This window comes from Micromys minutus, assembly GCF_963924665.1.
Source record: "Micromys minutus genome assembly, chromosome: 22".
Taxonomy (NCBI): domain Eukaryota; kingdom Metazoa; phylum Chordata; class Mammalia; order Rodentia; family Muridae; genus Micromys; species Micromys minutus.
This window is the reverse complement of record NC_137957.1, coordinates 908,365-923,700: the sequence shown is the minus strand read 5'-3', so window position 1 is coordinate 923,700 and position 15,336 is coordinate 908,365. Positions and strand designations below refer to the sequence as shown.

At 52.0% G+C, this 15,336-nt stretch overlaps 1 protein-coding gene across 1 annotated transcript; it reads right to left on the bottom strand.

Moving 5' to 3' along the window:
* Window positions 1-2,128: 2,128 nt before the first annotated feature.
* On the bottom strand, window positions 2,129-14,321 carry ATCAY (ATCAY kinesin light chain interacting caytaxin; the record flags this gene model as incomplete). The annotated part of the gene is made up of 12 exons (XM_080936028.1): window positions 2,129-3,155; window positions 3,738-3,770; window positions 4,056-4,133; window positions 4,714-4,749; window positions 5,188-5,286; window positions 6,008-6,094; window positions 6,968-7,099; window positions 7,310-7,412; window positions 7,685-7,870; window positions 8,728-8,949; window positions 11,207-11,265; window positions 14,245-14,321. The coding sequence occupies 12 exons, from the start codon at window positions 14,319-14,321 to the stop codon at window positions 3,146-3,148; spliced, it is 1,122 nt and encodes a 373-aa protein (XP_080792154.1). The 3' UTR covers window positions 2,129-3,145.
* Window positions 14,322-15,336: the final 1,015 nt, after the last annotated feature.

Sequence of the window (15,336 nt, the reverse complement as noted above, 5' to 3'; positions counted from 1 at the left end):
CACCCATGTCCTGCTAGACCTTATTTATAAAGATTTATTTTTATTTTTGTGTGTATGGGCATTTGCCTACATATGTGTCTGTTTTCCACGTGTGTGCCTGCTGCCATCAGAGGCCAGAGAGGAGCACTAGACCCCCCAGAACTGGGGGTTCAGGTGTTTAGGAGCTGCCCTGTGGGTGCTGGAAATTCAGCTGGAGCAGCCTCTGCTGTAACTGCTGAGCCATGTCTTCAGCCCTGTGGGTGGGCCCACTTATTTTTGAGGTGGGGTCTCGCTGAACCTTGAGCTCTGTGACCGGGCTGGGTGTCTGTCCAGTGGGGCCCACGGACCTCCTACCTTGGCTCCCCAGTGCTGAGTTACACTTGTGACGCAATGCCTGCCTTTATCTAGGCTGGGGCATCTGAAGGGAGGGCCTTCTGTCTGTGGTCAGCACCTTACCCCGTGAACCCCAAGTCCCCTGACCTGTCCTGCTGGAGTCACCCAGCTCCATCTCCTGTCTGCTGTGCCCTGCTGGCCCCACCTGTGGGGACACACACTGTCTTAGGCTATGGCTGGTTCTTGCCTCAGAGAGGACTTATCCCTCAGGATGTCTGGCCTTTCCCTCCTGGTCCCCAGAGGCTTGAACGGGCACTGTGACCAAGATAGGAAAGACATGGCAGCTGGGCCCCAGATCCATGGAGAGTTGGGAATGAATGTGTGTGAATGAATGAATATGTCCCTCCCTCTGCCCTGTCGCCACGTTCATACCTAGAGGGGACCCACCACACCCAGATTACTTCACACTGGCCTCTGTTTGGTTTATTGGATAAGAGTCTCCATCTGTACCTCAGGCTGGTCTGGACTCTCTGCAGTCCTCCTGCCTCAGCACCTCCTGAGTCCTGGGATGTCAGCCATGCGTCATAACACCCAGGGCCCCATCGCATCTTGCTGGCGACACTGAACACAGCTGTGTTCAAATGCCTTAGTCTGTGTATGTCCTGAGGTCCAAGCTGTGGAGCCAGGGTCCTTGGAAGCCCTGCTGCCCCTCCCCCAGGGCTTGAGCACTGGCCTTCCGCACTCTCCCCATACCTGGGAACAGAGATGCTCACACTCCCCTCTCTGCATTATAATTTATTTATTTCACATAAAAATCCCCACCCCAGGATGGCCGGGCTTTGTGTCCCTACAGGGACCATCCCCGCTGTCTGTTTCTGTAACTGCACAATTTGTTGTGGGTGGGCACTGCTGCTCTGGGCCAGTTGTCAAATGAACCCTGGCATCTCAGTAAAGAAACCAAACAGCCCTTCACCATGAGGCTGTAGGACCTCTGCATCTGCCTCACTGTCGGTCCCAGTGTGGACTAGGATATTAAGCCCCTCGGCGTCTCCTGTTTGGGGGTCTTCCGTGGCCCTGGTGGGTTCTGCTTGCCTGTGTCAATAGGTAGGTGCTGGTGATTCCAAAGGGGCGGTGGGCATGCCAAGGCAGCAAGGAGGTGGGAATAGCAGGTGGCCGCCATTGGAGTCTCCTAGGGTTGGGGGCAGGTCCTCAGACCTTTGGGGACAAAAGGATTGTGTTCATCCTTCCATTCCAGATAGGCCTTCCTGTCACCAGCAGCCACCTAGTTAGGAAAAGCCTCCAGGATTCTGTTTCCAAAAAGCCAGGCGGGAGCGCTGTGAACCTGGCCCCAGGGCAACATCTTAGCTCTCATCTTCTGATGCTGGATAAACACAACTTAGGAAGCATGAGCCCAGGTTGTGGGTCACACACCTGCCATCTCAGCTCTGAGGAGGCTGAGGTAAGAGGGTCAGAAGTTTGAGGCCAGGCTGGTTGGTCTTCATAGCAAGATTCTGTCTCAAAAGAAAACAAAGACCACTTTCTGCGCCACTCTCTCAGGCCCCCTCCAAGGGCGACAGAGTGGGCCCCGGGTGTGCTGTGTTTCAGGCGGAGCTTCGATCGAGCTCAGATCCTGGTGCTGTTGGCAGGACGCTCTGATTCTCTGCACATGGAAGCTGCTGTCCTGTGCACCTCACAGTGGGGTGGATAGAACCTAGCTGTGGAGGAAAGGCACAGAGCTCTCTCTCTCCCCCTCTTCCTAGATAGGGTCTCACTATGTAGCCCTTGCTATCTTGGCACTCACAGAAATCCCCCTGACTCCTACTCCTGAGTGCTGAAATTAAAGGCATATGCCACCCCAGTTCAGTGCTGATTTCTTAACAGAGATACTCAGGTCTTGGTGGCCCACAGGGAGAGTCCTCCCTGTAAATGTCACCTGGCCTTAGTATCCCTGGGGACAGGAAGTTTCTCCCACTCATCAGCTCAGACTAGTCATCCAGGCTTGGAGATCAGGTGGCCGCAGACCCAATCCACTGGGAAATATTGTCCCAGGGTAACCCCCAGACCCTCTAGTAACCACTGCCCTGGATTTTCATCTTTCTTGTCCTCAGACACTAATCTGTTTCCCGCTTAATAACACGAGAGTGTGAGTCTGGCCAGGGCAGGGGACGGGAAAGTAGACACAACTCCTTCCCTTGGAATGAGGTGTAAGTTAAAATCTGGAGTCAAATCTACTTTAACGGAGCAGGAAATGTTGTTGAGGTGAAGTCTGGCGACCACCAGGCTGATCAATACATGCGCAATAGGTTTGAAGGCCCCCAAAGACAGTCAAATGGCAGAATAGGGAATGTCAGGTGGAGATGTGAGGTCAGCACTCACAGCCCAGCTTGGGGGTGACAAGGAGAGGGGACAGTGGGTCACATCCCACAGAGAAGCAGATGCAGCCTCAGCCAGGGCCACCAGGTATCAGAGGCTCCAGCTAGACACAGGTGGCAACCAAACAAAGGGTCTCTCATTGGGTCAGCCCAAAACGCATTACCCTGCCGGGACAGAGAAAGGCATCTTGGGGATGCTGAGGCCTGAAGGAGTAGCCATGGCTGCACTGCCTCGGAGTGTGAAAGGGCCAAGAACCTGGTCCATTCCAGGACGTTCTCATCCTGCCTTCAAAATAAAACAGTGAAATGCAGGCGTCGAGAGGACCCTGGGTGCAGAGGGACATGATGAAGCCAGGTGTCCTCGGGCGGTGGAGGCACAATAAAGTCGGGGCTCCCAGGGCTCCTGATGAGGATTACATGATGTCTGGAATAATTTCTGTCCATCTCTAGGTTCTGGTAAATCAGGACATGCTGGAGGGCAAAGGACAAGAAGGGTCAGATCTGTGTCAGAGGTATCCACCCATCCTCACATCCACACACACAGAGACTCTCTCTCTCTCTCTCTCTCTCTCTCACACACACACACACACACACACACACACACACACACCCATCTACCCACCCATCCACCCATCCTCACATATACACACACACACACACACATCCACCCACCCATCCTCACATACACACACACACACACATACAAACACCCATCCACCCACCCATCCACCCATCCTCACATCCACACACACACAGACTCTCTCTCACACACACAGACTCTCTCTCTCTCTCTCTCTCACACACACACACACACATACACACACATCTCCACAAACTCACACACCTATCTTCCCACCCATCCACCCATCCATCCACCTGTTGTCTGAGTTGCATCTGAGGCTAGCTGTGCATCAATATTCTGTCATGGCTAACAGCTGGGAGGCAGATGTCCCTGTCTGTTATCTACACTTGTTCACCAGGTGTTCAGTTATACACATTTGAATTGTGCTTAGAACATTCCCAGAAATGTGGCCACATCTGTGCTACACCCACCTAGTTTCCTGGTCCTCTGTGGCCTCTGCTGCCCTGTGGGTGGGGAGGAGACAGGGTGTTATTTGCTGTCTGTGACCCTGGGCAATTCTCATTTATTTGTTGTGGCTAGAACCATTCCCAGGAAGGCAGCACCTTCTCCGGCTTTTCAGGCAGAAAGGAGGTGTCAGTCTACACCTGCTGGGTAAGGTATGCACCCCAACAGACAGAAGTGAGGGCAGCTGCCCAGGGGTCACCTGGCTGGGAAGGCACTGGTTATACCCCATCTTTTCCCACAGCATCCCTTGGGGCGTCCTCAGCCTGCACCCCAAGCATGCTCACCTATCCTCCTCTTCCGCAGTCTCTGGCTTTTCTTCAGACCTGGGAAGGAGGAATTCTGGCTGCGGCGGCGGCCGTGTGCTGTGAACAGAAAGAACCCGGCGACAAGGTGGGAGGCAGATGGTGCTGGGGCTCTGGGAGCAAACTGGCCTCTCTAGCCTGGGCTCATGTTAGAACTTGCAACCCCCTGGCATGTTGGAAAGAGCAGATGATCCAGCCTGGGACAAATGTGACCCACAATGTAAGGAGTGAGGAAACATGTAGCCCAGGCTAGCCTGTACATCCCTATGTAGCGGAGAGTGACCACAACCTCCTGATCCTTCTGCTTCCTCGTCAAGTGCTGGTGTGCCAGGCATGTGCTGCCGCATTGGTTTATGTGGCTCTGGGATCAAGGCCCAGCAAGGCCAGAAGTCTACCAGCTGAGCTAAGTGCCAACCTCTGCCCTGCCTGCTGACCTGATTGTTCTACAGATCGACACAGCTTTGCCGAGCATGTTACATGAATGCTGGGGAACTGAACTCAGGTCTTCACACTTGCCCGCCAACACTACCCCTCCCATCTCTATGTCTAAAGGTGGAATTGAGCCAGTGAGTCTCAGCAACAGAAGCCATCAAACCAGTGCTCAGCTCCCTGACCCTGTCAGGAGGCTGTGCACACTGACCTTTCTCTCTTGGCTCGGAGTCTCTGCTCTTCATATCTGAGAGAAAGAAACACAAGTATAGAAAGTGAGGCCTGGGAAGGGTGGGGCCATCCCAGAGCTGTCAGGGCCACAGAGGCCAGACAGTGGGGACTGGGGATAAGGATGGGACTGAGCTTCAGTGTGGGGTTGGCTGGACTGTGTGTTGAGGTGAGGTTTCAATGGTCAGTTTTCTGTCATAAGTAACTTTATTTATATTTTAATTTATTTAACTGTGTTAAAGTGTTTGCTTAGAGTGCAGTTCCCAAAGTGGCCAGAAGGGGGCTGTCATATGCCCTGGAGCTGGAGTTACAGGTTGTTTGTGAGCCCATGTGGGTGCTGGGAACCGAACCCCTGTCCTCTGAGAGAAGAGTGGGTGCAATAACCACTGAGCTGTCATCCCCCCAGAACAGTGCTATGTCACCCCCAAACTCAGGGACCCTGAGGCCAGAGACTTACTGCAGGACGCACTCTGGCAGCTGCACGTGCTCCATGGGGATGAGATGCTCCAGCTCCTCCAGACTGTGCACATACTGGATCTTACTGATGAACTTGACACTGACGGGAGGCGAGAGGGCAGACAGGGGGTCAGGGCCATCCAGGCTGGGCCACACCCAGCCCTCGAACCCACCAGACTTTTCTCATGGATTGTCCCAGTGGCCAGTGTGGACCATGATGAATGTCAAACATTTCAGATGTGTGTTTTGGGGTTTTTTTTTAAGGAACATTTTCTTACAACTACGTGTGTGCACAAACAAAAGTCAGGAGGACAGCTTGAAGGAGTCAACTCCCTCTGTGTGACATTCAGTCTTGGGTATGGACTCAGGTTGTCAGGCTCGGGAGCTCCTCGACCTAATACCATCCCACCAGCCCTTTGGATGCATTCTTATTTTAAAAAAGAAAAATCCTCCACCTAGTGGTACATGCACTCAAAAAGCTGAGGCAGGAGGATTGCCATTTTAACACTGACCTATCCAATTTTAAGAACAAGGGCCAGAACAGACAGCTGAGTTGTATAAGCACCAAGACCTGACTGAGTTCAAATCTACAGAAGACCATAAGACATAGGACAGCAGATGTGGTGCCCACAGCTATAATCCCAGAGCTGGAGAGGCTGAGACAGGGGGATCACTGTGTCTTGGACTACAGGCCTGGCCAGTTCCATGAACCTCAGGCTTTGAAGACAAAGTGGTGGTGGAAATCCACTGACCCTCGAACATGCACCCAGGGCACAGTGGCCAGACCAGAGTCCTGACTAGGACAGTCATTCATGTCCCACCTGATGAAGGGTCGGGAGATGGCCAGCACTGTACGGATGAACCAGGAGGGGTGGACGATGATCAGGGACTTTAGATTCTTCCTCAGTCTGTGGGAAGAGGAGACAGGAAGGCACTGTCAGGCAGGGAGCCTGAGGGACACAAGTAGGCCAGTTGCTGCCCTCTCTCCATAGCATGTCCCCCAAAACCTCTTAACAGGCCGCACCCTTGTACTGCAGGGTGGGCCTTTCAGCTGAACAGATTTAGGGACTCTGGGACGTGTCAACACCAGGCAACAGGAGGGTCAGGGTGGCCTTTACACACATACACACACACACACACACACACACACGTCCTGCAAAGTCCTGAATCTAGGAAGTGCTTTTGGGTTTTAAAAATCTGTTGGGGCTGGAGAGACGGCTCAGCAGTTAAGGGCACTGACTGCTCTTCCAGAGGTCCTGAGTTCAATTCCCAGCAACCACATGGTGGCTCACAACCATCTGCAATGGGATCTGATGCCCTCTTCTGGTGTGTCTGATGACAGCTACAGTGTACATACATAAAATAATGAAACCTTAAAAAAAAATCTGTTGGAAGTTATTCAGAAAACCAAAAGGTGAAAAGAGCCCAGCATTCACTCACAGACAGACAGAATAACAGAAATAATACAGTTTGATCATTGGCTGGAGTATTACTCAGCTATGAAAAGGGAAAGGCCTTCCTTTTGATGTCTCTCTAGAGAGGTTGACTCTTGAAGACTCAATGCCCTGAGACATGGATCAGACTCGGAAAGCCACACAGTGTCCTGTAGTCCCTAGAGTCATCAGCCACCAACAGCTGCTGGCGGGACCCTAAGGTGACATTTCTTCAAAGCCTTGTCCACCTTGGCCTTGGGCTTCTGCTCCCTGGACTGATTAAGAATGATGTTGCCATTTAAACTTCCTGCCTCTTTGCCCTACTGCACCCCACTCCAGAATTCTCACCTCCTGTCAATCATGTGGTAACACTTCTTCAGCCAGCCGATGCCGGGCATCCTCCTCCGGGGCGTGGCGCCATTCAGATACACGATCATGTAGTCCTCAGCCACAAGCAGTTCTAGGCTGCTGATGACATACCTGTCGAGGGAGTTGAAAAAGGGATTCCAATGTGGGGACGCTGAGGGCCAGGGCCTGTGTGGCACCCAGATGCTATCTCTGTGCTCAGGGCTCCCACCCTGATGCTTGGGTTTTGGGAAACAGTCTTACTTAGGAGACCAGGCTAGCCTGGAACTCACAGAGTCCACCTGCTTCTGCCTCCCGTTTGGGTTGGGGGGGACACCCACTTACAGGAAGAGATTCTCCATGATGTAGTGATAGTCTGGGGAGCTGCTGTCAGGCAGAAAGCAGGCTGCAAAGACGATGATGGCATTGAGGCCTTCCCCGTAGTATCCTGGGAAACGGCATCCTGGTGAGTTCCCCAGTAGCCCAGGCTAGATCATGTGCCCCCACGCCCTGAGAAGTGCCAACTGCTGTGGGAAATGATGCCCGCCACCAGAAGCACCCCAGTGTGTTGTCAGTCCACCCGTGCACCCCAAAACGAAAAAAGGGCTCAACATTTCCACCAGTTAGACAAGCCCAAGGTCCACAGAAGACCTCTGACAGAGCCCTAGTCACCGTGTGCCTCTGGGCACCATGAGAGGAGAGGGCCGAGGGCCAGCGCACCTCCGTGGGTGACCACCTTCATGTAGGGCCGGATCATGTGCAGGTCAATGCGATGCTCCTGCTCCCCAATGATGACAGTCCGCCACAGACGACCGTTGGCTGCGCTGCCGTCTTCCGCAGAGCCGTCCCCAAACAGGTCTGCGCTGTCACCAGGCATGTTTTTGGCAGTGGCCACTGGGGTGTCATCTGCCAGAGGGTCGAGGGGGAGGTGTGAATCCAGGTGTCTTATCCCATCACACCTTCTCTGGATGCACATATACATGCACACACATACAGACAGACAGACAGACAGACTGCCACCACGGTCAGCTGCCTCAGTCTCCTGCCTCCATTTCTCTGGGATGGATAGCAACCTCCAACTGTGAGTCCATCTGCTACACTGCCATCTCCTACAGGAAGCTGCCATGATTGTACCTAAGCCTGACTCAGCTACCACCCACTGAGGGCCACCAGACCCCAATCACTGTTTTGCTCTTTAAAAAAATATATTGAGACATAAATCAGGTGTGCTAGTGCATGACTTCAATCTCAGCACTTGAGAGGCAGAGGCCGGCAGTTCTCGGTGAGTTCGAGGCCAGCCTGATCTAAAGAGTGAGTTCCAGGATAGCCAGGGCTATACAGAGAAACCCCAAGGAAAAAGCAAATAAATACATAAAATTAAAAGGGCTTCCAAGTGCATAGCCCTCCCTGGCTGCCCACCCCTGCACTGTTTGAAACCTGCTCAGTCATCATCCTGGGCCCTGCAGGGGCTGAACAAGAAGACTGTCCCTGCAGGGTAGCTTCCTGACTGATGTCTGGGATGTATGGCTGTCCATCCCTGGCCTACAAGGCTCAGTGCTTAACTAAACCCCACTCTAGAACCTCGTGTTGACATCTAGTTCACTCTGCCCCCTGCAACCCCGTGGATAGGATCCCTCTGGACCGTGCTCATCTGTGAAAACCACACTGAGAAAGTAGCTGCTGGGGCCAGAAGAGGCCAAGTGAAGAGGGAGGGGAGGCAGAACCGGGTGGGGTCGGGCGGAGTGGGGAAGCCCCCCCATTACCTTCCCACTCAAGCTCATTGCCATTTCCCAAGAACTCCAGAGAATCAGTTTCATCTGGTGTCTCAATGTCGTCCACATTGATGTCCAGGTCATCAGGGGTGTCGAGGAAGTCATCGGATAGCAGGGAGCCCTCACTCTGGTCCAGGGAGATGTTGATCTCTGGGGCCACCAGCGTCTTTCTCTTCCGATGTGCTCCACTCAAGTTCAGGGTGGAGGGAGGAGCTGCCAGAACCACAAGCCAGAGAACTCACTCTCCCTGGCCACAAGACAGGGTACAGCCCAGGCTGATCTCAAACTCACTATGTAGCAGAAGATGGCTTTGAACTCCTGGTGTCCATCTTCCAGTGCTGGGTGACAGGACCCAGGGCCAGTCCCTGCCTAAAATGGGGCTGGGGGAGTAGTCAGGAATTGAGCCCCGCCCAGAATCCCCACCCCCTGTGAGTGGCTGGGGGCGTGGTCAGGAGTGGGGCTCCCTCTTTATTGCTGCAATAATCCGGGTTTTTGTTGGTGTGACAGTTTGCACATGCTCGGCCCAGGGAGTGGCACTATTAGAAGATACAGCCCTACTGGAGTAGGTGTGTCACTGTGGGTGTGGGCTTTAAGACCCTCATCCTAGCTGTTTGGATGCCAGTCTTCTGACAGCAGCCTTCAGATGAAGATGTAGAACTCTCAGACATCTGACCTGTAATCGAGTCCCAGTTAAATGTTGTCCTTATAAGAGTCGCCTTGGTCATGGTGTCTGTTCACAGCAATGAACACTAAGACAGAAGTTGGTACCAGGGACTGGGGTATTGCTGTCATAGGCCTGACCATGCTTCTGTTTAGAAGAATGTGGATTTTCGGACTTTGGATTTGGAAAGCAGTGGAATCCTTTTAATGGGCTATCCTAGTAGGAATATGGAAGACTTTGTTGCTAAGAGTGATTTGAATTGTGTGGACCCGGCCCAAGAGGTTTCAGTGGAGAATTTCAATATGTGGCCTAGAGGTTGTCTTATGGTATTTGGTGAAGAAAGTGGCTACTTCTTGCCTTTGTCTGAAGAGTCTGCCCGAGGCTAAGGGGAAGAGACTCAGATTAATTGTATTGACAAAGGACATCTATGATCGTCCACCACAGACTTTGTTCTCTGGTTGAGTCTCATGAAGAACACTTTAAACGAGCATAGCAAGCTGAGAAAAGAAAATATAAAATATATGGTTTGAATATTAAAGAGGTACCAGGAAGTGAAATGGAGCTGAATCCTGTGTTCAAGGAGATGACACTGAATTAAGGGAGTGGTGACCTGTGGCTAAATTCAGAACAAGGCTTTAATCTCAGGAGAGAAAGACAAGCAGATCTCTGAGTTCAAGACCAGCTTAGAACAGAGCAAGTTCTAAGTAAATAAAAACTTAAATGGAGAAAAAAAAAAAAAAAAAAAGGGAAAACTTAAACCCAGGCTTGGTGGCTCACACCTTTAATCCCAGTGTTTAGGAGACAGACATGCAGACCTCTGCGTTCAAAGTCCCAGGACAGCCAAGCTTGGGCAGTGAAGGAGTTGGAGGACACCCTCGGTAGTGTGGGCTCTTTGGGGGAGTGTGTCCCTGTAAGGGTGCAACTCTGAGGTCTCCTGTGCTGAAGCTCTGCCCAGTGTGGCTCGCAGTCCCCTCCCGCCTACGGATCCAGATGTAGAACTTCCAGCTCCTTCTCCACACTCCTCACGCGGATAATGGACTGACTTAGAACCCTCTAAGCGCTTTGTGGTCTCTCGTCACCGCAGTAGAGCTCTAAGGCACGTCTGGTGGCGAATTCTTCCTCCTGGCCTCAGCTCATCGGCCACATACCCCCATCTGCCTCCACCGCTGAGGCAGTCCTAAAACTTCTGGCCATCTCTAGCTCAGCCTCCCATGTCCTGGGACTCTGGGAAAACACCCCCATGCTCACACATGGATTTAGATACTTATATTTTGTAACTGAAAAAAAGTGTGTGTAGGTGCGTGTGGGTACGGGCAGAGCCCTTCCCAGGACTCTCCTCAGTCCCTCTCCACCTTGGGTTCTGAGATGGAGGCATCGCCGGTTAGGGTCCCCAGCTGGGCAGTGGGGCCTCGGCATCCAGTCCCTACGTGTACGACACTCGTACTACAGATGAGCTGGACCATGTACGGCCTCTCTCCACCAGCATCTGGGAATCTGAGTTCAGCTGTTCACTGCACTGAGCAACCCCCCCCCCCCCATTTAACCCTCCCGGCTTCCTAATTGGAAGCCCATTACTTGCATTTCATCTCTGGGGGATGAGAGGCAGAGTAATCAGAAAACCAGTTTAAGGACACACACTCAGACATGGTGCCATTTTCAAATGGGAGTTCTCAATCATGGGCTCTTACCCCTGCGACCTTCGTGCACAACAGCGCCCCCGCCCCCGACTCTCCTTGCATGCAATCCTGGGTACCAGAGCACCCAGAAACCAAGGTCACTTGCATGTCTGTGTGCCTTCTGTATGCTTACAGGAGGAGTCTTCCACTGTGCCACCCAGGCGCTCCACCCCGGTGTCTTCTGGGACCGGTCTGCAGAAGCCACCAGGGACAGGCATCAAAAATGCAGGAGGAATTCCAAGGGAGTTGAGAGAAAAAGAAAGACAATGCAATCAGATAAAGACAGTCTGCTCCAGACTCCAGGCTTCCTCAACACCCATATAAAAGATCGCCTTTCAGAAGAGACGCCCCCAAGCCCTTCACTGGAAGATTCTATGCAGGTGCTCCACCCCTGACCGCGCCCCCAGCTCTTCACTGGGGGATTCTATGCAGGTGCTCCACCCCTGACCGCGCCCCCAGCTCTTCACTGGGGGATTCTATGCAGGTGCTCCACCTCGAGCCATGCGCCCAGCCCCTCACTGGGGGTTTACCCCTGAGCCAACACTCATTCCTTCCAACAAACACTTCAAGGTCCGATCCTATTTGTCTCCTCTTGGCGACCTTAGAGCAGAAAACATATTTCACAGGAAGAAAACTGAAGCCTGTGGAAACAGAACACTTGGGCTCAGGGTCACATGGAATGAGTTTGTGCCCTTAGCTTTGGCCCCTGCTCTCTGCTGGGTGAAACACGGTGCAGTAACTTCTGTACTTCAGGACGACCCCAAAAGGCAATCCTTACTTCAGGCTGGGGAGGGTCAGAGTCACCCAGTGTGAGTGACTCTCGGGGCTCCACCTCCCAAGTGCTGGGATTAAAGGTGTGTGCAGGGTTGGGGATTTAGCTCAGCGGTAGAGGGTTGCCTAGTAAGCGAAAGGTCCTGGGTTTGGTTCTCAGCTCCGGAAAAAAACAACAAACGAACAAAAAAGGTGTGTGCCACTACTACTTGGTGACATCAATGTTTCCCGAATTCTCCTCACCTAATTTCTTCTGGGCACATTGTACGGCCACATAATAACACTTTGGAGCCATTACTAAGTATATAAAATAAAGGTTACGTAGTCATTGACACTCTCAGTCTGTGATGGTCAATATAAACACAGCCACCATGGCTCCCGAGCTAACGGGAGCACAGCAGAGGCCGAGTGGAAGCTCTGGCCCACGCAGTGACTCCTGACAGCAAAGGAACAGGGTTTCATGGTGCTACTTACACAACTGAAAACTCTGTCCTCAGCTTCCTGTAAACCGTTCCATCTGAGAGCTCTCGGCCATCCTGACCCCAGGGCTAAGGCCGAGGCAGTGAGGGCTCAAGGCTTTCTCAGCTACATAGATAGTTCAAAGCCAGCCTGGGCTATGTGAAACCCTGACCCAAAATGAAACCAGACACACTCATTCTCTTTCTGTGTCTTCCTATCTCTGTGTCTGTCTGTCTGTCTCTCACTGTCTGTCTCTGTCTCTCCAGTGACCTGTTAGGCTGGATTTTGCCCTGGGAAGGGAGCACCCACTCTGGGCCAGTTCCCTGTCTGAAAGGCTGTGCACACAGGGACTTCTGTGAGGCTGCAGCTGGATAGGGCTTGGTGCCAGGCTGGCGTGGATATAGCATGACACAAGGGAGTGTCTGTCCTGAGATGGGTAGGGACACTCACTCACTGCCAGTGGTCTCATGGATAAGGACATCCTTAGCTGTGCTTATAAAAAATGCACACTTCCGCCTTTTGTCTCTTGTCAGGAGTCTCACGTAACTCAGGGGGGCCTTGAACTCCCAAAGTATCCAAGAATGACCTTGATTGAACCCCATGATCCTCTTGCCTCTGCCTCTGGGCACTGAAGGACGACAGAGGTAAATTTGTGCTTCTGGGATGGGCACCAGCACTTCCTGCACGCTGGACTTGTTCTCTGCCCTGGTCCTCTGACTTCCAACCTCCATATATTTCTTTTTTAGTTTTCTGAGACAGGGTTTCTGTTTGGAGCCCTGGCTGTTCTGGAACTGGCTCTGTAGACCAGGCTGGCCCCAAACTTGGAGATCTCCCTGCTTCTGCCTTCTGAGTGCTGGGGTTAAAGTCAAGAGCCTCTACCACCTGCCACATTTGTTATTTTAACTCTATGTGTTAGGGAGGTCAGTGTCATGCTCACTTTATAGTAGCAGTGTCCACTTTGGCTCCTAGATGATTGCACACACACTGCACCTGCCCAAGGGCTCTCTGGATTCGAGAATGAAACACACACACTCACACACACACACACACTCTCACACATACACACTCACACACACACACTCACACACACACACACACTCACTCTCTAACACACACACACTCACACACACTCACACATTCACACACACACACTTGTTTGTGCACACTTTGTCTCCATTTGTTCTTGAGAAAGGGCCACTCAGTGGCCAGGACATTGCCAATTAGACTAGTATGTCTGGTCAGCAAGCTCCAAGATCCCACAAGATCGGGTCACAAATAGCCTCTTGGTTTCCTCTCTGGGGTCTGGGGCTTGAAAATTGACCCTCGTGGGTATATTGCAAGTACTTTACCCTGAGAGTCATCTCCCCAGAACTTGTTTCTTAAAAATGGTATTTCATTTAGCTCAGGCTATTCTATAAGTTGCTATACTGCCATTGACCACGCCCCAAATCTCTCCCTGGGGGATTCTAGGCAGGGCTCCACCCCTGATCACAACCTCAGACCCTCACTGGGCGATTCTAAGCAGGGCTTCATCCCTGACCAAGCCCCAGTTTTTGGGGGGTGTAGGGGAGAATTATAGGTGAGGGCTCCATCCCTGTCACATCCCCAGCCCCTCACTGTGGATTGTAGGTAGAGCTTCACCCTGACCACGCCCCTAGCCCTCACTGGGAGATTTCAGGCAGGGCTCTCCGTTCCTGACCTTTCCTATTTGATACTGGGTCTTGCTCTACAGCTCAGGTTAGCCTGAACTAATTCTCTGGCTCCTTCTGTGCAGAGCTGAGCCGTGAGACTTGGTCATCACATCCAGCCTGGCTACAAGAATTCCCTGTCTGGTAGTCTTGGAAGAAGTGCTTCCAGAAAGCTCTGACACCATCAGCAACAATTGCCGTTGCTGCCAGGAGCGACCAGAGGACCTGATGATAGGGACGCTGGCGCCCTCACCTGGGCAGATCCTCATCCTGCCATTCATCCCTTACATCCACATTTTCCATCCGTAAGGTAGCTTCTGTGGTCCCCATGAGAGCTGGAAAGAGGAGCTGGGACTGAGAGCTTGGGTGACCCAGAAGATGATCTGGGGAAGAAAAAAACAGACTCAATTAGACAGCCATGACTACAACATCCCACAGCGACACGCATCTGTGTGAAGCTTTCACTGAACCGTCTCACAGCAGTAGAATTCTGGTCTCACAGATGACCACACATGAGACTTAGACCATCTCCACCTGTGTATGAACTCATGTGAAGAGTTGAGTTGAGCTTCTAGAATCAGCCCCCTTCACTGGGACCTCTCAAATCCACCTCCTCCAGAGAAGCCCCAACTCAGCGTCCCTCCTTTTCCACCAACCTCAACTTTAGAGGAATTAAAAAAAAAAAAAAAAGTCTAAAACACAGCCAGCCAGTGGGGTGGGGGGAGGCAGAGGCAGACAGATCTGAGTTCAAGGGCAGCCTGGTCTACATGGCAAGTTCCAGGACGACCAGGGGAAACTTGAAAATTCAACCAAGCAAAACCCACCAACCTCATTCATACTTTAACATGAATGGCTGTCAGGATCATTTTCCCCATTTCGATTGGCACTTTAAAAAAGGAACTTCTCTCTGATGCAGGTCACGTGCCCCTCCCTCCATCTCAGCCTTGGGCTGGGGAAAGGGCAGCTGCTACCACAGTTTAATCATAAGAACTATAGTAAGAATTCTGGAATTTTGTTTTCTTTGGGAAACGCAGAAATATTGTAAAAATATGTTTTCACTTTAATCCCTGGTGTGGGATGTGGGGCTGCTTCGGACTGTCCACAACACCTGATGATGATTTGTCTCGTACTCTAGCAGAGGCGTGGTTTTCCCAGCTGTACGGAGTTTGTGTGATTGTCACCTTTGGAATTCTGGGGACTTTTCAGAGGACATGGTGGGCGAGTTGTGGCTTGTTAGTAGAGTCATGATCAAAAAAAGAAAGGAATTAAATTCAGGGATTTTAGCAAAAGAAAAGAAATTAGATTCAGGTATCACTGTCTTCTCTCTTTTCCTCCCCCCCCCCCA